At 45.9% G+C, this 22,673-nt stretch overlaps 1 protein-coding gene across 1 annotated transcript in view; it reads right to left on the bottom strand.

Annotated features, from left to right (window-relative positions):
* Nucleotides 1-22,673, bottom strand: part of Efcab8 (EF-hand calcium binding domain 8) — a 63,516-nt gene that overhangs the window by 5,367 nt on the left and 35,476 nt on the right. Inside the window, exons 18-22 of the mRNA XM_052181718.1 lie at nucleotides 20,407-20,586; nucleotides 19,060-19,206; nucleotides 10,146-10,364; nucleotides 9,502-9,660; nucleotides 2,523-2,691 (exon numbers count right to left, since the gene is read on the bottom strand). Of these exons, the coding sequence (XP_052037678.1) occupies nucleotides 2,523-2,691; nucleotides 9,502-9,660; nucleotides 10,146-10,364; nucleotides 19,060-19,206; nucleotides 20,407-20,586 (874 nt within the window). The remainder of the gene's footprint in view (nucleotides 1-2,522; nucleotides 2,692-9,501; nucleotides 9,661-10,145; nucleotides 10,365-19,059; nucleotides 19,207-20,406; nucleotides 20,587-22,673) is intronic.

Raw genomic sequence — 22,673 nt, 5'->3', positions numbered from 1 at the left:
AACAACTGGTCACTCTTCCTGGTGAACAGACATGGAAAATCCCTCCACCTGCTCAGAGAGGGCTTCCTCAACCAAGCCAGTGTTCACTGCATGAGCATGAGCACCAATTCAACTCCCAGAACCAATGCTCAACAGTGTGCTCCTAAATCCTCCCTGTGTGGGCAGGGTGGGGTGGGGTGGGGTGGGGTGGGGTGGGGTGGGGTGGGGTGGGGGTGAAGCTGAGGAAGGCAGATCCCTGGGGTTGGCTGGCCAGCTGACTAGCCAAGTGGCCGAGCACCAGACCAATGAGAGGGTCTGATTCAAAAGACATCTGTCCTCCACGTGCATGCACTCACATGTGCACATTCACAAACACACACAGCACACAAGAACATATCTTAGCGAGCCAAGAAAACAACCAGGGAAAGTCTTCAGACGTTGGTCTGAGTAATGACTCCTTGGCCGCAAGTCCAAAAGCACCACCAACAAAGGCAAACACAGAGCAGCAGAGCTCTGGAAAAGCAGGATTGCATGGAACTAAAAGCTTCTTGGCAGGTTAAAGGCGACCTATGAAATAGGAAAAGACACCATACATCTAACACGGGCTAGCCACTAAAACACGCAGTTCCTTCTGCCTAAAAGCAGAAAAAGCTGACTTTAGACCAAAGGACTTGACTGGACATTGATCCAAATGAGATATGCAAGTGGACAGTGGGCTGTGGAAGATACTCTGCTCCTCCACACAGGAAGCCGGCTACACCTCACACTCATCGGCATGGCCATCATCAGAAAGACAGGAACCGGGTATCAGAGAACATGCAGAGAGACCAGAGCGCTCGTAAGAATGTAAACCTGGGTAACTACTCTGAAAGCTGTCACACTCCTCAAAATTGATTATTAACATGTAAACAACCAAAAGATGAATTCGCCTATAATGGGATGTTCTTCAGCCTTAGAAGAGAAGAGAATTCTGTGACTAGGACAACTGGGATGAAGCCTGAAAACACAAGGCTCAACGAAGTGAGCCCGACACAGGGCAACCTACAGAATCTCATGTCTAAAATAAACTCACAGAAACCGGCCGGGCGCCGCGGAGAAGAGAGATGCAGCAAGAAGACAGAGCTCAGGGCTGAGCAAGTGTAGCTGACGTAGTAGATGGTTGGGATGAGTTTCCCAGCTTGAATGTTTAGAGAAAGAAAACAGGGGCAAGTGCATCACATGATCCAGAATGAACAAAGTCCAGAAATAATCTGTGAATTTAGAAGCCAGGCCAAGAATAGTGGTGCTCACTGGGACCCAGTATGGAAAGGACAAAAGGATTGAGATAGTCCAAGGCCAGCCTGGGCTATCATAGTGAAATGCTATCATTAAAAACAAGACAACAGTAACAACAACAACAAAAGCCAGGATCCAGAAAGATGGCTCAGCTGGTAAAGTACTTGCTACAGAAACCTGAAGAGTAACTAGTCTCAGATCCCCACCACACACACTAAAAGTCAATACAGCAGTGCACACCGTGCCCCGTGCCGGGGCATGGAAACAGGCAAATCCCTGAAGCTCATTGTCTAGACCCTGCTCGGCAAATCCATGAGCTCCAGGTTCAGTGAGAGACCCTGTCTTAAAAATAAGGTGGACGGCAAGTGGAGACCCCAACGTTGATCTCTGGCCAATACAGGTGAGTGCACCCAGGTGCATGGACCCACAAACATGTGCACACAACCTGTATACACCTGTACACACGCTGCCACACATACACATATACAGAAAAAGGGAAAGAATGCCAGGGCCTGGCGAGCGGCCCAGTGGGTGAAGGTACCTGCCACCAAGCCTGCTAATTTGGGTTCCACTTCAGGGACACACACAGTGGAAGGAAGAAGCACCTCCCACAGTTGACCTCTGACCTCTGCATGCATTCCCTGGCATGTGCCTCCCCTAATACATAAATAATTGAAAAAACACACATTTTAATTGGGTTGGTAGTAACAGAAAAGCTGGTGGCAACCAAGATAATGGTGGCTGTACAGATATATGTATGCTCTGGAAATTCAAAGTGGCACGCTTTCAGCTTTTGAGCTTTTCTTTATATATAACACCAGAACTCTTACTTATTTTGTTTTATTGGGTTGGTTTTGGGTTTGTTTGTTTGCTTGCTTGCTTGTGTGTTTGTTTGTTTGAAACAGGGTCTCTCTCTGTTGCCCTGGCTGTCCTAGAACTCACTCTGTAGACCAGGTTGGCCTTCAAGTCTGCCTCCCAAGTGCTGGGATTAAAGGTGTGCTCCACCACACCTTATGGCTTATGCTTATTTCTTAAGAGAAAAGAGCAGGCCCCACCAGATAGACAGTTCTCTAAAGCTCACCAACGCAAGCAAAGCCAGGTGGATAAGGGAAAGCATGGGAGGAGGGCTGACGGCTACGTGGAAACAACTGGGCAGATTGGCATCTTGCAAGATTCTCTGAGCAGCTGTGAAACCCTTCTCCCCACAGGGCATGAGGGTAATGCCAGGTGTGTTCTGTCAGGGACAGGGACATCAGCAGCAACCCTACCTATGGTATCACCAGAGAGTCTCCAAGCCTTGACATCCCGGTCCTCACTTGCACTGACAACCAGCCGGAAGGAGTCCACATACAGGATATCTGTCACGCTGTCAATGTGGCTACTCCAGGTAATCAGAAGTGGTGGGGGAACCAGAGAAATGCTCTGTCCTTCCACAACCTGTAGGGGGCAGTAGAGAATGTCTTACACCACGTTATCCCACAAACAGCATGGAGGTTCTCAACTTGTGGGTTGCGATGCCTTTGGGAGTCACATATTAGATATTCTCTCTATCAGATGTCACATATTAGATATTCTCTATATCAGATACCTACATTACGGTTCATAACAGTAGTAAAATTACATTTGTGAAGTAGCAATGAAATAATTTTGTGGTTGGGGGATCACCACAACGTGAAGCGCTAAAGGCCGGGAGCCTCCTGGTGGTGTCACAGAGTAGGACTCTGGTGATGGCTTCAAAGTCTTGAGGGTCTCAGGGCTTTCTAGCTCTCTAACTGTACTGAAATGCTGATGATAACTTCTAAATCATCCTAGAAACTTTCTTGCTCTTTCTGAGGGTGAAAGACTAATGACTTAGGTGATTAACATTTATTCTATCTCAGCTGGAACTGCTGGGCTCTAACTTTCAACCTGCTAGTCAGAAGTAGCAGGGAGAAAAATGGGACACTTAAAGAAGTGGTTAATGAGTTTATTACTAAGTTGTAAAGAGTTTCCTTTGAAAGCAATCTAAGGGGAAAAGCGGAAAGATCCTAAGTGGAGAAAGGGAAAAGTTCTTCTAAGAGGGGAAAGGCAAGATTCTACTCTACCTGGGGAAGGGGAAACATTTCTGCTCTATTTCCTCTTCCTCTCTTTGTCCTCAGTACTTACACATCCTTCAGAATACATGGTCGCATGTTACAAAGTTCATCACAAGTTCACACAAAAATCAAACCATACATTGAAATAGAAGTTTACAACAGAGAATGTTTACATGAATATCCATTAGGAGTAATTATCTAGCTAAACATTTATCACTTGTCTCAGGTCTACAAGTTCATTAAAAGTTTAAAACCATAACTAAGTTATTAGTGAAGTTTTATATAGATAAGCCCAGTCAATATTTTATCTTCTGTCCTAGCACCTATAATAAATCCTAGTTCCCTTTTTATGACCTTTGGTTAATTGTTTTACAACCTCCTGGAATGTGCTGAGTAGAAGAAAGTCTGGTTATCATCTAAGAGCAATTAACTGGTGACACTTGGGAGGCTGGCAGAGTTCTCTTTGCAGTTTTGACTATCAGAAAAGGACCAAATAGCAGTCACATTATAAAAGAACTTAATAATCACAGATATAATTTTAAGAATTCTTATAGGATCATCATTAAAACTTAAGTCATCTATTTATCTACATAGCATCATAAGACAGTACATCGTCGTGGATCTGCAGAGATCTGCTCCAAAGGGATGTGCTATTACTTATTGATTATTATATATGTTTAATAATAACAGGAAAAGCATATTAACTGCAGGAATATTTCCTAAAATTAGTACCTCACTTAATGAGCCCTTGCTTAATGAGGGCTCACCTGTCACAGATTATATAATAATCCGAAGCAGGCCATTTCAGGACAATCACCTGCTAGTATGTTAGCTTGTTCCATTATGGCTCCTGACGATGAAGAACTATATTAAAGGGATGCAGCATTAGGAAGTTTGAGAACACTTGCCTTAGCAAGTACCCAGGACCCAGAGCAGCAGAGTCCAAGGAAGGGCACCTGGACACCAACCAATGAGCCAGCTCTGAGAGCTTCACATTAGCCTGCTACTGCTGGCATGCAAGCTGGGAGCCTGTGCATTGACTGTCTCATTGGAACCTCACAACCTTATAGGTCACAGGGCGTGTCCACCACTTTACTGAGAAGGAAGAATCAGAGATATTCAGAAATCAACCCGAAGCCACAGAACTAAAAAGTGATGGACCAGGATGTAAGCACACACATCTTCTAATTCTCTTCAGCCAGGCACGGAAAGGACAGACTGCATGGGGTGGATGGGGATCCAGATGACATTACACTAGGAAAGGTGCTACTCTGTGAGAGAAACGGACTCTATGTATCTGAGAAGTGACCAGGACCACGTGCGTGTGCACATGTGTGCATGCATATGATGCACATATGTATTTGCATATTTGCCTGTGTTCGGCCCATATGTATGCAAGTGCACATTTGTGTAGATGGCGCAGGTGGAGGCCTGAAGTTGACTTCTGGTGTCCCTGATCTCTCAGGGTCTCTTGCTGAACCCAGAGTTTGCCAATCCCAGCTGCTCTAGCTGAGCAGCTCACCCCAGGGATCCCCAGTCTCCCCAGGATCCCCATGCAGTGCCTGCCCAGTTGTTGGATAGGGGTCTAGGGACTCGAAATCCAGCCTTCGAATTTGAGCAACAGGTATTCTATCCATTGACCCATCTCCACAGCTCCAACTGTTGTGAGATAAAACAAGACCAAGGAAGGGACATTTCTTCGACCATAAACAGGAATGGTAAGCCAGACTAATGCAAACTATAACCCAACAACAGAAGACTGCAGAGAGCTCAGAAACCGTCCCAAGCATGTGTAAAACCCTGGACTACAAGAACAGTAGCAGGAAGTGTGGTTTGAAAACAGGGCCGGGACGCCAAAGGGCTGTCGAAAGAGAACCAACCACCGTCCCATCTGAAACTAAAATCAGAGCTTTTAGTTTGGATTTTTAGGTTTTAGGATATTAGGTCTCATGAAGCTTCCACTGGCATCAAAACCGTCTCACAGGAGACTCTCAGGAGAGTTTACAGATCTGGTGTTTGTATTCCCACTACCCAGTGGAATTCACCTGAAAAGGTATTTGTGCCTAGCATTCCGTCTGTGAAGCGTTCTGTCCCTCATTCCATCCCTTTACCTGATGTATTCACATAGCCCGAGTCTCCAGATTTTCTATCTCTTATTGAGTTGGTTTATATCTTCCTTAGATTTTATCTTTTTTTTTTTACAGTAAAAAATTAGACCCAGTCCGTGTTGGCACACACCTTTAATCCCAGCACTCAGGAGGCAGTGGAGGCGGGCAGATCTCTGAGGTCGAGGCCAGCCTGGTCTGCAGGGAGAGTTCCAGGAGAGCCAGGGCTACACAGAGAAACCCTGTTTCAAAAAAAGACAAAAACAATAACAAAAAAAAATTAGAAACTGTTTTAATGTCAATAACAAGCAACAACTCAAATAAACACAGGTGATTCCGCATAGTGGCTGTGGCCCTAGAAAGTCAACTGTTATCTTACTAGAAAGTCTAGCTGCAGTTTGCTGTCCCTGAGATGCAAGCATGGGATACCATGCATAGTCTATAGCTCACTAACAAAATAAAGGCTACAGCCATCTGAGACCCTACTACCTCTAGGAAAATCTCTTGAGAAAGCCCAGTGCCCTTCCAATGACAAGGACTCTTGCCAGCTTAGGCATGGGGAAGGGTCACTCAGCATGGCAGCGCCAGCGCCAGCAACCCTCAGCTAATGTGAGACTCAGCATCATAAAAGCTTTTCCTCTCAGATCAGGGGTAAGACAAGGATGCTGCTCCCATTCCTCTTCTACATGGTAATTAATGGTCCTGACCTGAGCGAGCAGGCAGGAGAGAGAAAGGCGAGGTACACTAATAAAAAGAATGGATGAATGCACTGTCAGCTGATTCGATGGTCTGACAGTCAGAAACCCTAAAGGCTCCACTCAAAGACAGAGATGGTGAAGAAATTCGGTAAAGATGCAGAACACAAAAACCAAGGCCAGTCTAAGCATTTTGTCTCAGCAAATAGCAGAGCCAGACATAGTGGTGTAAGCCTGCCATCCCAGCCCTCAGAGATAGAAGCAGGAGGACCATGAGTTCAAAGGTCAGCCTTGACTGCATTGCAAGTTCAAGAACACCCTGGGTTACGTGAGACCCTGTCTCAAAAACAGTAAAGAAGGAAGAAAGAGGGGAGGAGAAAGTCAACATGCAAAAGTCAGTAATATGAAATAAGAGAACAAACAATTCAGTATTGCAATACTTGCCTAGCATATAAAAAGCTCTGCATTCAATTCAGACAGACAGACAGACACAGAAATAGCAAGTGTTGGTAAAATGCAGAGAAGAGTGAATGTTCACACAGTCTGAGTAGACATGAAATCTGCACAGCCACTATGGGCACAATACAAAGATTTCTCAATGGGACCGCCACACCATCCAGCGGCCATATTTCTGCAACACAGACAAATGGAACTGAGATCAGACTGCAGAGCGTCTCTTCCTCCCTGCTGACGACAGTGTTACAATAGCCAAGATATGGAGCCAGACAAACTACATACTAACAGACTGATGGATAAGGAATAAATGGTGTGTATACACACGGACCCCTAGTCATCCTTCCAAAAAGAAAAGAAAGGAAAAGCTGTCATTTGTCCTAAAAGGTAACCTCATACAGCCTCATGTATTTATAGAATGGCAGGGGTATTAGTAACAGGATTCTATGTCTCTGGGATCGTTAATGTATATATGTGTATGTGTATGTGTATACTGACACATACACACATAAGTACATTAATGGATGCCATGAAAACAGAAGGAGGAAAGAGGAGGAGGCCAGCAGTTGGGGCGGGGGAGGGGAAGGGAGAGTAGTGGGGACACTATGAGCAAAGTACAATAGAAATGGGGGAAATATGATAAAATCTATTATTGCATACATTAACTAAAAATTAATTCCAATACCAATAGGAAAAGAAGATAGCAAAGTTTCAGTTGGACAGGAGAAATAAGTTTTAAGACCTACTGTTTAAGGTCAATAAAAAAGGCTTAAAATAGTCAAGAATATAATCAAAATTATACCCTTCGAAATAGCCAAGAGTAAATTTCAAATGTCTTATCACAAAAATAAGTGAGCAGGTGATGACTCTGTTAATCAACATGATTGGCATTCTCCTTTGTAAATACACATTACACTGCACCATATAAATGTGCATTGTTTTGATTTTTCTGAAAAAAATAACATTAATAAAATTTTAAGGGAAAAGACTATTTGGTGATGATCTAGTTGTACAGACCATGATCTCTTGTAAACGCCTCACCATAAAGCCAAGGCCACATGGACGTGAGCATGCTGATGTTCACAGACTTGATTCTATTAAACCCAGTGCCAGCAACCCCACAGGCTTAGAGGAGAGCACTGGCCCGCCACTCCCCAGAGCCTCTGAGGAGACCAAAGGCATGCAGCACGCACTACAGACAGTCCGTGAGCATCAGTAAGCGAGCAGTCAGTAAACACCACTAAGGCCATGTTATGTTAGAATCAGATATTCCTCATGTACTGAATCTATGCATGGCCAATTCCCAGCATATAGCTGCAATTTCTTCATGCTAAAACTAGCCTGGGTATAACACAGAGAGTCAAAGGCACATAGGTAACTAGTGTGCAGGGCAAACCTATAATCCCAGAACTTGGAGGCTGAGGCAGGAGGATGGTGAGGCCAGCCTAGGCTACATAGTTAAACCTTGTCTTAAAATATGTATGGTTGCAAGATGATTAACAAAACTGCAAGTATATGGAACCCTCTGTCTGACCTTGTACCCTGCTGGCAGGAATGTATCCCTCAGACACACTAACACACATGGGAAATAATACTCACTACTAAGATTCACTTTTAAAGTTAAAACAAAACAAATTTCCCCTTGAAAGGGATTTTGTTAACAGTCAATGGGTTACTATACAAATCTAGAAAGATTTCTAAAATGCATAATGGAATGGGAAAAGCCAGGGGAGGTATCGGTGCATGCGGTGCCACACCTTTGGGTAAAAATAAAAGGGAAATAACTGTCTACATGCACACTCATGTAACTCAATATCAGAATAACCAGAAATCGGTAACAGTGACTGCTTCAGGGACAAATTATTTCACAAGCAACCGTGCCTCTCTATACTGCCTGGACACCTTTAAATTTTTCACTTATGTATAATGCACCCATAAAAATGTTATGTATATAATAAATGTATTTAAGCATAAATACACAAACTAAACATGAATGTCCAATCCAGATGCAGAAAATGAGGTGCAACAATGGAGCCCTAGAGACACACCAAGATTCCTCCCAGACACCGCACACCCAGCGATAGTGAGCGCTTCTAGCAGGACAAACTCACTTCTTCTACCTTTAAGCTTTATATCAACAGAACTATGTAACACAATATACATGTCTTGGGGGTCTGAATTAATTGTCTGAAGAGTCAGTGATTCTTTAGTGAGTAGATGTAACCAGGTGCCTACCACTCTGTATATGAAACCCACAGATAGGCGGGCAGTAGTGGCGCATGCCTTTAATCCTAGCACTTGGGAGGCAGAGGCAGGCAGATTTCTGAGTTCAAGGCCAGCCTGGTCTACAGAGTAAGTTCCAGGACAGCCAGGCCTACACAGAGAAACCCTGTCTCAAAAAAAGAAAGAAAGGAAGGAAGGAAGGAAGGAAGGAAGGAAGGAAGGAAGGAAGGAAGGAAGGAAGAAACCCACAGATGATTCCAGCCCGGGCTGCTGTGTGTGTGAATTGTTTCCAGTGTGGAGCCGTTATAAATGGGAATTCTCTCAGCATTCTTCCTATGTTTTACATGAACCTTTAAGTGTAAGCCTACAGTGGGACTACCAGGTCTCAGGGCATGAATGCTCAGGTTAGGAAGCTACTGTCAAACAATCCCCCAAAGTGACTGCACTAATGGTCAAGACCTGCCTGCAATAACTAGGTCACTTGGCCTGTATCCCTGCAGACTCCGGCTTGTGTCGTTTTGGTTTGCATCACCCTTGTCTCCTGTAGTAATGATGACATCTGACTAACAGATTTTTCCACATAGGCCAGATAGCACGAAGGGAGCAGAGATTATTAATGCCCATGGGAAACCACTCCTGGTTCTTTTGTGTGCCCCAGAAGCACTTTCCCAAGCAACCATCCTGACTTCTTCCTACCTCCTTCTCCTCCAGTGACAAGTGTTGCTCAGAGTGGACCCGGAGTTGTTTAGGAATTAAGAGCCGAAACTTATTCTCTGTGTCAACGGAGATTGAGTTCCTACTGGAATGGAGTGGTTGCTGGCCAACAAAGTAGCAGTAATCCTTGATGTCCCAGATCTAGGTGCAAAGTGTGAGTTAGTGGCCCAGCATCCCCCATGTTCCCCCCCCACCCCCCGACCCAGCCCTGGAGCATATGCTGGGACTCCCTCCCACACTGTTCCTCTGAGCTTCAGGTGTGGTTCATTCTTACACCTCTGAGGCAAGTAACTACTCACTGCAGATGGGCCATAGGGTCTCCTAAGCCAGGAGCCTTGGTTAGCAGGTAGACTTAGATGGATGAGGGAGCCGTGCCTCCATGTCTCACCACAGAGAACAAAACTGTCTATGAGACAGCTGTTCACAGACGATGAGACATGTGGCTGGCCAGTGAGAGTTGCGCAGTAACAACGACGGATAACAGGATCCACTTCAGGGAGGGCGTCTTAGAGGGACCATTCAACAAGTCCCGGTTCATTTCACTGGCCAGTGGGAGGAGGAGGCAGACGAGGACCACATGCCCCACAGAGGCAGTCAAAGCCAGGCTGGCACCAGCCCTGCCTCACCTTGATGTTGCCTTTGCTGTCCCCGGTGAGGAGTATCCAGTCGTTCTCATCAGTGGCCATGGCACCCACCACGTTCCCACTGTCTTCAGGGTCCACGGGGAACTTCCCCAGCAGACCTCCATTCCCGTGGATGGACCAGGCGTAGATGAAGCCATCGATGCAGCTGCTTAGCAGGGCGGCCGTGTGCGGCAGGCGGGGCCTGGTCTGAAGAAAATGGATCTGCGGCAGGAGAGAGGTTGGCAGGACTCAGTGCTTTACTCTGGCCACTGTTCGGCTGTCACTAACAGACCCCGACGAGTCATCACACCCAACGGATGATGCCCCAGTCTCCAACGCTCCTTCCTTCCTGGAAGGAATTGAAGGACGGCATACTGGCCTGGGAGCTACTGGACGGCGGGGAATGTGCCTTTGTGTAACCTCAGGACCAACAATGGCTCCTGTTACCATAGTTTGCCAGTTTCCTGGCCAGCAGATGTTTGTTGGAAGGAGACACACATAAGTTTGTCTCATTCATCTCAAGTTTCCCGAGTCCTGTTTCTCTCTCATTGTGACAGGGGGGTGTCTCTCATTCTCTCTGAAATGTATTTACGGCAAAATGCCCATGTGCAGTCGGAAGATAACATGGTGCCTTCAGCTGTCTCCCTCCACCTCCACCTGGGATCCTGGGGATGAATTCAGGTTGTCCAGCTCGCATGGGGCGAGCATGTCTGCCCACTGAGCCGCCTCACCAGCCTGGGGCCTTGAGCTTTTTGTCTTACCTCAAAAACTGGCAATATTCTCTGATTACAGTAGGAACTTATGTTAAGTCATCTAGGGAGAAATTTAATTAAGAATTAGTTTCTAACTAGGAGATGGGGGTGCACTTCTTTAATCCCAGCACTGGGGGGTGGGGGGAGCAGAGGCAGACAGATCTGTGAGTTTGAGGCCAGCATGGTCTAGAGTGAGTTCCAGGACAGCCAGAGAAACATACTAAGACCCTGTCTTAAAAGCCAAATAAACAAAAAGAATTAATTTCCAAGAGAAGGTAATTACTATATTCCAATGTGGCCTTTTTATTAAAAGTATTGTATTTATTCTTAAACAGTGTTGTACATGTATATAATGTGTTTTGGTCATATTCGCACTTTCTTATGCTCCTCCTACTGCTTCTCCTCTTCTACTTCCCAACACACCTGGATCCTCCTACTTTTAAATCTTTCTTTTTTAAGATAACCTACTGAAGCCAGATGTGATGGTGCATGCTCTCAGGAGGCAGGCAGATCTCTGTGAGTTCAAGCTAAGATCTACCTTAGTGAAATCCAGTCCATCCAGGGCTATACAAAGAAACCCCTGGCTCAAAAAGAGAAGAGGAGGAGGAGGAGGAGGAGGAGGAGGAGGAAGAGAAAGAAAAGAAAAGAAAAGAAAAGAAAAGAAAAGGAAAGGAAAAGAAAAAAGAAAAGAAAGGAAAAGAAAAGAAAAGAAGAGAAAAGAAAAGAAAAGAAAAGAAAAGAAAAGAAAAGAAAAGAAAAGAAAAGGAGAAAGGCAAGGCAAGGCAAGGCAAGGCAAGGAAAGGAAAGGAAAGGAAAGGGAAGGGAAGGGAAGGGAAGGGAAGGGAAGGGAAGGGAAGAAGAAAGAAAGGGAAGAAGGGAGGGAAGGATGGAGGGACGGAGGGACGGAGGGACGGAGGGAGGGGAAGAGAGAACTAACCCACTGAGTTGCACTGAGGTTGCGTGCATGTTATTTGAGGTTTTGTAATGGCCAGTTCCAAAATTCTTAAGTATCCTGATTATCATGGAAGTCCTAAACAAGATGACCCTCTTCCTGTTGTCCCAAGTACCAGGATCAAAATAAACAGAAATCCATTAGATTCTGAATCTGAGGGTGAATTCTACTCAACATTTAAGGAACTCACAATACCAGTCCTTCTGAAACCTCACACAAGAGGGAGGAGGAAGAAGAGGAGCAGGAGGAGGAGGGAGAAGTGGAGGCAGGAATGTTTCCAAGTGCACTCTATGAAGCCAGTATTACTTTGATACCAACACCAGACAAGAACTTCATGAGGAACCTACACCCAGGCAGCCTTGGCCAACGCTAGTCTCTGCTTCAGTTCTTGCCTCCAGGTTCCTACAATGGCGTCCCTTGGAGTATGACCTGAGAGTTGAAAGATGAAATAAACCCTCCCTCCCTCTCTTTCCCAGGTTGTTTTTGGTCATGATGTTTTATCACAGCAACAGAGAAGTAACTAAGACCACTGGCATATCTCTGGCAGGATTCTTTCTGCTTAGGATAGCCTCAGCTGTCCACAATCTTTTGTGTTTACACATGAATTTTAGGATTATTTTTTTCTAGTTCTGCAATGAATGCATTGGAATTATGATGTTGATAGTGTTGACTCTGTAGGTTACATGTAGTAACACAGCCACTTTCACACAATATTAAATTCTGCAAATCCGAGAGTATAGATGGTCTTTCCATCGTCATTTAATGTCTTGTTCATTTCTTCTTTTTGGCTTCTTAAAGTTTTCATTGTAGAAGTCCCTCACCTCCTTGGCTAAATGTATTCCTAGATAATTTTTGAAGCTACTGTAAATGAGATATTTTTTACTTTCTTTCTCGGGAAATTTGTGTGTGTGTGTGTGTGTGTACAGTTTTCAGTTTTACTTACATGTGTGAATATGCACATGCTCGCCACAGCACACATGTGGAGGTCAGAGAACCACTTTCTAAAACTGATTCTCTCCTTCCGTGCTAGACCTCGGTACTACCTCAAGTTGTCAGGTTTGTATGGCGAGTGCCTTTATCCGGTAAGTCGTCTCATTAATTGACTACTGAGTTTTCAATGTTGATTTTTGTATCCTGAAACTTTATTCAAATTATCAGATCTATACGTTATCCATGACTGCTCTCAACAACCAAGGTAAATGACTGAATGTTTCCGGATGAAAGAAAAAAAGAAAAAAATTAAAGTTTATGTGAGTTCAGGGTTGGGGTGCTGGCTCAGTGGGCAGGTGACAGCACTGCTGCTCTACCAAAGGACCCAGGTTCAATTCTCAGAGCCCACATGGCCACACAAACTCACCTGTAACTCCAGTTCCAAGGGATCTGACACCCTCACACAGACATAACAATACCATACAGAAAAATAAAAATAAATCATTTTAAAAAACAAAATTTACACAAGTTGTAAAGGTCTAAGGAAGGGATTTAAGGTATGTGAAAAAACAAGATTTAAAGATAATAATATGATATTAATATTTCAAAGTTTTAACATTAATCAACGGATTTAAATTAAAGTATTAATTTAACCTTGGTAAAGCACTGGCTACTATTGTCATCAACACAGGCTCAAACATTTTTAATTTCCTTTGGTTGCTTTCTAAATATAAGCTTAAAGTGCTTCTCATTGTGCTGAAAATACCCATATGCAATCAATCTATATATCTAAAATGTTTCTCTCTTTTGGTAAACTTGAGAAAAAGTCATGCACACTAACTTGAGGGAGTGGAGACTTGGACCCATCTGTCACAGGTCAAACAGACTCAAGGATCCCTTGCCTTATGAGTGCTCCTTTAAATCAACAGTGTAAGCTTTCCCACCTCCTGCCTACCCCTGGCTGTGGGCTCTTTCCTTCCCCTGGTCTTGGTATTTGCCCCTGCCCCCCACCAACTACCAGAACCACAGGAGTAGAAGTTTCAAGCGTACACCCAAGATAAAGATTTTCCCCCTAAGCTCCTTAACTTTACCTTTGTCCCTTGCCTATATCCGTCCCAGCAGATTTCCACTCCGCTGACAGACGCCATCCAGGAGTCAGCTGTGGCCCCTGCAAACTGCTCCACCATGACCCCTGCACCTCATTATCCCCAAGTGGTCCTGGATTAAGCTACCAATGTGTGAAAGAGGACTGGCTTTCAAACCACAGCCTTGGGGCAGGGGTGGGGGGGCCTCCAAGGCTCTTCTTTGGTCTCCCTTGGGCCTCTAGCTCCCACCCCCTCCCAGATAATGACCCACATTCCAGCCTTCCTGGATCACCACAATGACCACCCCGGCTGAAAAGCAGCTTCTGAAAAGCAGCTTCTGAAGAGACTGCATTGTTCCTTACCCTCAACAAGAGGCAGGAAAGATGGGTCTCACAGGCTGTCCAAACATCCGGAAATGAGCTTACACTGGACTATGGAATGTCTGCCTAAAGGAGTCATTTCCCTTCCCTTTGGCTGCCTGTGGCACCTATCAGCATATCCAAGGCCTTGCCAGCCTCCAGACTCTCTCAGGCATCACAGTGCTAGTGATACATTTCTAAGGTCACAAGGCACACCGCCCTTCTCACCTTCTCCTCTACCTGAGGATACCTGCACACAGAGGTCCCTCCCACAGCTGCTCACCCTTCTTATAACCTGGCTGTTCTCACTCTGGAGGTCTGAACGCTTGGCCGTAGGGAGTGGCACTATTAGGGGGTGTGGTCTTATCAGAGGGGGTGTGGCCTTGTTGGAGGAAGTGTGTCACTGCACAGGTATGCTTTGAGGTCCTATGCTCAGGCTTGGTCAGGTGCTGAAGGGACCCTCCTCCTGGCTGCCTGAAAAAAACAGTCTCTTTTCATCAGTAATCGATGACTCCATAAAATCCATTGTATCCAGGTGAATCAATGGAAAAGAACTGAAGATCCAGAAATGAATCCACACATGGTCACTTGATCTTTGACAAAGGAGCTAAAACTAACCAGTGGAAAAAAGACAGCATTTACAACAAATGGTGCTGGTTCAACTGGCAGTTAGCAAGTAGAAGAATGCAAATCAATCCATTCTTATCTCCTTATACAAAGCTCACGTCCAACTGAATCAAGGACCTCCACATAAAACCAGACACACTGAAACTAATAGAAAAGAAAGTGGGGAAGAGCCTCGAGCACATGAGCACAGGGGGAAATTTCCTGAACAGAACATCAATAGCTTATGCTGTAAGATCAAGAATTGACAAATGGGACCTCATAAAATTGCAAAGCTTCTGTAAGGCAAAGGACTGTCAATAGAACAAAATGCCAACCAACAGACTGGGAAAAGATCTTTACCAATTCTCCATCCAATAGAGGGCTAATATCTAATATATACAAAGAACTCAAGAAGTTAAACTCCAGAGAAACAAATAACCCTATTAAAAATGGGGTATAGAACTAAACAAAGATGGTGGCGCACGCTTGTAATCCCAGCACTCTGGGAGGCAGAGGCAGGCGGATTTCTGAGTTTGAGGCCAGCCTGGTCTACAGAGTGAGTTCCAAGACAGCCAGGGCTATACAGAGAAACCCTGTCTGGGGGCAGCGGGGGGTTGGGAAGAACTAAACAAAGAATTCTCAACTGAGGAATACTGAATGGCTGAGAAGCACCTAAAGAAATGTTCAATGTCCTTAGTCATCAGGGAAATGCAAATCAAAACAATCCTGAGATTCCACCTCACACCAGTCAGAATGGCTAAGATCAAAAACAAAAATGTTTGCAGATGCGGGCAAGGATGTGGAGAAAGAGGAACACTCCTCCATTCCTGGTGGGATTGCAAACTGGTACAACCACTATGGAAATCAGTCTGGCGGTTCCTCAGAAAATTGGACATAGTACTACCTGAGGACCCAGCTATATCACTCCTGGGCATATACCCAGAAGATGCTTCAACACGTAATAAGGACAAATGCTCCACTATGTTCATAGCAGCCTTATTTATAATAGCCAGAAGCTGGAAAGAACCCAGATGTCCCTTAACAGAATAATGGATACAGAAACTGTGGTACATTTACACAGTGGAGTACTACTCAGCTGTTAAAAAACAATGGATTCATGAAATTCTTAGGCAAATCGATGTACCTAGAAAATATCATCCCGAGTGAGGTAACCCAATCACAAAAGAACTCACTGATAAGTGGATATTAGCCCAGAAGCTCGGAAATACCCAAGATATAATTCACAGACCACATAAAGCTCAAGAAGAAGGAAGACCAAAGTGTGGATGCTTCGGTCCTTCTCAGAAGGAGGATCAAAATAACCATGGAAGGAGATACAGAGACAAAGTGTGGAGCAGAAAGGCCCTGCAGAGACTGACCCGCCTGGGGATCCAACCCATATATAGTTACCAAACCCAGACACTATTGTGGATGCCAACAAGTGCTTGCTGACAGAAGCCTGATATAGCTGTCTCCTGAGAGGCCCTGCCAGTGCCTGACAAATACAGAAGTGGATGCTCAGAACCATCACTGGACTAAGCACAGGGTCCCCAATTGAAGGACCCAAGGAGCTGAAGGGGTTTGCAGCCCCATAGAAGGAACAACAATATGAACCAACCAGTACCCCCAGAGCTCCCAGGGACTAAACCACCAACCAAAGAGTACACATGGGGGGGGCCCATGGCTCCAGATGCATGGGTTGCAGAGGATGACCTGGTCAGACATCGATGAGAGGAGAGGCCCTTCATCCTGTGAAGGCTCGATGCCCCCAATGTAGGGGAATGCCAGGACAGGAAAGTGAGAGTGGGTGGGTTAGTGAGCAGGGGTAGGAGGCATGGGATAGGGGGTCTTCAGAGGGGAAATGAGGAAAGGGAATAACATTTGAAATGTAAAGAAAGAAAATATCTAACTTAAGAAAAAGCAGTCTCTTGCTGCTCTTGCTGCTTTTGGATCAAGATGTAGAACTCTCAACTCTTTCAGCACCGTGCCTGTCTGGACGCTGCCGTGCTTCCTGCCATGATGATAATGGACTGAAACTTTGAGACTGCAAGCCAGTCCCAATTAAATGTTTTCTTCTATAATAGTTACCTTGGTCATGGTGTTTCTTGACAGCAATAAAAACCCTAAGACATGATCCTGTCTACCTCTCTCTCTCTCTCTCTCTCTCTCTCTCTCTCTCTCTCTCTCTCTCTCTCTCTCAGTGTGTGTGTGTGTGTGTGTGTGTGTGTGTGTATTATTCCTACCTACTCTCTTATTGTTTTATTCTCTGTGGCATGTTCTATTCTCTATCTACGTCGCTGCCTCCACTACTCTCTCTAGCCTCTTGCTTTCCTGGTCCTGGCCATGTCCAGTCTGTTCTGAACTCTCCCTCTGGTTCTTCTTTCTCTCATATCTACAACCTCAACCATATCACAGGGGGGCAGAGATTTTATAACACTGCACTATCAGACCTGGTATGCAACTTTCCTAAACGGTGACTTTCAAAGTATATTACACTTTAGATAGAAACAAAACAAAAACTTAGATCAGTCCCTACACAACACTAGTAAAAAGAATGAAGTCAATAAAAAATGTGAGCTCTGACAGAAAAGGCTGTCCTACTGCTATTTTTTTAAATTAATACTGGACTACAATTTCAAACGCTTAGTTTGGTTTTGAAAGCAAAACCACACCTTTGTGTATATTCAGTGCACAGGCACAGAACAGAATTTCAAAGAAAGGAAGTCCGGCATGCCTGTGTTATTTTTTAATAACACAGGATGGTTTTTTTGGTTTATTTTTTATTTATATATGTGTATGACATGCACATGAATATGGGCACCTATGGAAGCTATAAGAGGGTGTCAAACAGGACATAGCATCATCCACACCACAACGGTGTCTCGCTTCTGAACCGGGGGGGGGGGGGGGGGGGGGAGGGGACTGAAGCCTCCTTCTCATCCCTCATGTCAGAAGAGCCGGAGCAGAGAATCCTCAGGCCTGTGGCAATGTGCCAAGAATTGTGGGCCAAGCTAGGGCACACACCAGATGTGAAGCTGGCAATGAGGCTGTGTACAGTCAGAAGGCTGGCTTTGGGCAGGACCAGGCAGGATGCATATGACTAAGAAGCATGGATAACCAACACTGTTCCTGTTGTACTCTGGCTCTAATCCCTCAAGCCCCTCCAACCCCAGCACAGTCCTCTCCCTGCAGGAGGAGATGCTGGGTCGACACTGAGCTCCCAGGCTCCCTCAGTCTCACACCCACGAGAACTCAATCTTCAGGAGATCCGGTGCACTCTTCTGACCTTCATGCATGTGCACATATAAACAGGCAGACAAGCTTATACACAGTAATAAAAATTAAATTATATTCCATTTTTAAAAGGTGTGTGAATCAGAGCTGGGAGTGTAGTTCAGTGGGCAGTGTCTACTTAGCATGCATGAAACACTGGTTTGATCCTCAGCACTGCATACCATACCAAGTGCGTGCTCTGTGTGTATGTGTCTCTGTGTGTGTGTGTGTGTGTGTGTGTGTGTGTATACATATATATATACTATTCCTACCTACTCTCTTATTTTTTTATTCTCTGTGACATGTTCCACAACACTTTGAGAGATAGGAGCAGGAGGAGCTGAAGTTCCGGGTTATCGTCAGCTACAGAGTTCAATGCCAGCCTGGTAGATGGGTATCTTAGTTAGGGTTTCTGTGATAAAACACTGCGACCAAGAGTTTATTTCAGCTTACATCATAGCTAGGATGTGAGTCTTCCAAAACTGGAAGAGTGCCCTAATGAGGGGTCCAGGCCAGAGAAGGGACAGGAACAGGAGGCAGAGATGAGCCAACCCAACTTGCACCCCACTATAAAGCACCATTCCCCAAAGAGGGCTTCCAACAGTGGATTCTAAAAGAGATACTTGCCGGGCGGTGGTGGTGCATGCCTGTAATCCCAGCACTCTGGGAGGCAGAGGCAGGCAGATTTCTGAGTTCGAGGCCAGCCTGGTCTCCAGAGTGAGTTCCAGGACAGCCAGGGCTACACAGAGAAACCCTGTTTCGAAAAATACCAAAAAACCACACACATACACACACACACACACACACACACACACACACAAGAGATACTCCTCTCCCAGCCCCACCCCCACCCAGGCCCTTGCAAACTTCTCCAGCATTCCAAATCCTCACCAGGTAGGCCCATGGCACACCCCACCCTACCCAGCCCGGCTGCCCGTTCCCCAGCCAAGCACAGCTCACCTTCTCCACTGACACACTGGATTGTAGCAGCAACTTCTTCCAGAAGTCTCCCTTTCTCTTTTGAGTGTCTTTCTGAAACGCTGGCTTACGAACTGACTTGTCGAGGAGCATTTTAGACAATCCAGGTTTGTGACTCATGAAATATCTCTAAAAATAAAACATGGCCTCCCAATAACCACATGGCCCTCCCTCCTACAGACTACAGAGATCAGGGGTAGGGGACGAAGAGCAATCAAAGAGATCCCACCCTGCAAAGGGGCCAGTGAGGTATCTGGTTTGGCCTGAGCACACTCTGAGACTAGGAGATTTCCATTTCAAGTGACCAGCAATTTTGAGCAGTAGGGGAGAGAGACTTGAGTTACCTTTACAGTAGACCCTTCCTTTGTCCTAGAAATGATGCTAGAGGCTAGAGGCTAACACCTACTCCTCTCAAGACAAGAGGAGTAGTTTCGGCCTAAACTAATCAGTCAAAGATGACTCCAGTGTCTAACAATAAAGTGTATTCAACGCACAGCACCCTGTAGTGCCTGACTCCTACAGCGCCCTGACTTATAAGCGCCTCGCAGTACAGCGCATCTCAGAGGTATGCGTGTCACAGCAGAAGTTCGTCTCAGCAGATCCTGCTGGAGCTGGCCTGCACTGCCCCACACCTGGGACTGGGGAAGCTAGCATCTCTCATTCAACTCTCAGGCCTCAGGAATGAGAATTGGACCTCGGCTGCAGAAGCACTGGACTGCTCCCTCCGTCCCTCTACCCCGGTGCTTCGGGTGTCTCCTGTACTCAGGCCTGGGAAAGCGTCCTCACTCCCGCAAGCCCACGATCAGCTGCCCTCCTTTAGCCCTTGCTCCCTTTCCACAACCTACACAAAGCCAAGCTGACCAATCATGGGCCTTCGAGGCTCGGTGGTAAAGACTATCTCCCTGCACTTTGCCCTTCTGCACGATGGCTTAGCCTCTGCAAAGGTGCCATTTGATTCTCCTACAGCTCACTCCAGGGCCAAGGCCAGGGCCAGGAGGCTTAAGAACTAAAACTATAGTCCATGACCTAACATCCAATTTAGGCATCTAGAATTCTGCTCCCTATAGATTCTATTCATAAGCTTTTAAGTCTCAGACCTGGTCAGGAGATGGTCTAGGAAGGGATTGTCCCTAAGCTTGAATGAGCAGAGTGGGATAAGCTACAGTAGGTTCAAAACAGAAAGCCACACTAACCCTTGACCCCTAACCCCTGCCACCCTTGACCTCTGACCCCTGACCCCTGACCCCTGACCCCTGACCCCCTCCATGAAACATGCTCAGAACAAGTAAGCTGAACTATAGGCACAAATGGGCTGGGCTCACTCCCTACCTCCTGAGACATATTCCTCTCTTGCTCTGTATCTTTCAAGTGTTTCATCACTGGAGGAGCTGACATCAGTCTCCGCTTCACAGGGGAGACAGTGGACTTCCAGGGCTTGTGTGCCCACTTTTGATCTTCATAGTCTAGACGGATTGGAGTTTTGGTTTGGCATATCTCTGTATCTCTCACCTGCGCAGAGAGAGGGGGCAGCTCCAGACCACAGGTGAGATGCTCAGAGCCTCCTCAAGTCCAGTGTAGCTATCACTGGCCTTACAGGGAACTCAGCATTGCTTTCCAGAAACTTTATGCCTTGAGAGGCCTCAGACCAAAGCTTATAAACACACCCCCGGACCTACCACTAATGCTTGAGGCAAGACAAAGCTCCTGAAAGAAACTGGGTCTTTCCAACTGAAACATGGACGGTGGTTTCCAAATATTTACTTAGTCACTTTTAATCTTGGTCAAGTCCACAGTATAAAATAGATAAAACACTGTGTGTTTTGTGGTGGGGGATGTAGTACCTATTAGAGCCCCTGAGCTCAGCAGGAGCTTCTACACACTAGTGCACCTGCAAAAATGGTGCCCTCTACCCACTGGAGCACGTGATCTCTAGTGCCATTCCAGCTATAGGCTGCTACAATGTATCAATTTAAAGACTGTGCTACAAAGTAGCCATTTAGAGACCGTGCAAGTTTTCTACACCCCCATCAAGAGCCTGGGAGACTTGTGTGACTTTTGTGCTCAAGTGGGGACGCTGTGGGTGGAACCTACTGCCAGCTTGGGACCTACTGCCAACCTGATGGGACTGAATCTCAAGTGCCTAGAAGAAGAGTAAAGCCGTCTCTGGGTGTGTCTATGAAGGTTCTCAAGGAGGAAACAACGGAGGAAAGACCAACCCTGAATGTGGGCCCAGCAGGAACAAAAGGGGAAGTCCATTTCTCTGGCACCCCTTTCTCTGCTTCGGGGTCACCCTGATGTGAGCTACTCTGGCTGGCCTGGCTCTCCTGTCACAGCAGACTGGAATGTCCAACACCTGAGTCAAGTTAAAGCTTTCCTTTTTTAAGTTGCTTCTGTCGGATATTTTGTTACAACAATGAAAAGCTGACAGTGAGCCATCTTCAAGGAGGAAGTAATCTGTTGAAAAGAGCCACATTACCACCACCAGTCCCTGGAGCAGGACTGTCACAGTCTAGATCTACCCCCTTCTTGGCTGTATGCCCCGAGAAAGGCCTTTAAGCTATTCAGGCCTCTGTCTCTCCTCTGATACATAAGGATGCTCATGGTTGGGGATGGTTTGGGCACTGTGTATCCAGATGTTGATTACTACGCGCAGAGACCTGGCTGCATCCAGATGTTGACGCTGTCAGGCATCTCCTGTCTCAATGCTATGCATAAATAGTTCTCTATCACCTCTATTGGTTAATAAAGATCTCACCAGCCAACAGCTGGGCAGGAGAGAATAAGGTGGGACTTCCGATCCCAGGGAGAGGGTCTCTAATGAAGACCAGAGAAAGAGCAATTCGCCATGAGGATTTACCATGAAGTTGCAAAGAGAAAGTCACCATGAGAGGACAGGTGGAGCAGGAGCAGCCAGAGCAAGACTAAGATGGCAGATAACACCACGTGGCTGGGAAGTGGACCAGGCCAACATAATTGGGCTAGAATAACTCAGCATCTGCCCAGCTATAGTGCAAGAGGCTCATTCATAAATCTACCAGGTCTCCAGAAGTTTCTACCCATTAGTGTACCTGCAAAGAGGGGACCTCTTCTCACTGGAGTAGGTGACCTCTAGAGCCATCCCAACTATAGACTGCTACAATATAGCAATTTAAAAAGACCTGATACAATGTAACCATTTAATGCAGCCATTTAGAGACTGTCCACGTTTCCTACATCCCTATCATGAGCCTGGGAAACCTTATGTGACATTAATGCTCAAGTAGGGAATCTGTGGGTAGAACCTACAGTTTATATCTACCACCACTTCAGAGCAAGAGCAGGGAGAGAAGACCTCTTTACTTTTACATTTGGCACCCAACCTAGGACATGTAATCCAGGCTCTACCAATCACTATCCTTGCTACCAACCCCCACCCCACTGGAGTACAACTCCCCATCTCTCCCTCGGCTCCCAGGTTCTTCTCTCTGCCCTCCTTGACTCTGACCTGCAGCCCAGACCAAAACATGAAAGGAGATTCTTTGGAGTGAAAGGCACGTAGGAAACTAGAAAAATCCATGGCCCTATGCCTGTACCTTCTTTGGCTGAAAAATCCATGG

This window comes from Apodemus sylvaticus, chromosome 5 (assembly GCF_947179515.1).
Source record: "Apodemus sylvaticus chromosome 5, mApoSyl1.1, whole genome shotgun sequence".
NCBI lineage: Eukaryota > Metazoa > Chordata > Mammalia > Rodentia > Muridae > Apodemus > Apodemus sylvaticus.
The sequence above is the reverse complement of the archived record's forward strand: the minus strand, read 5'-3'. Positions and strand labels throughout refer to the sequence as shown.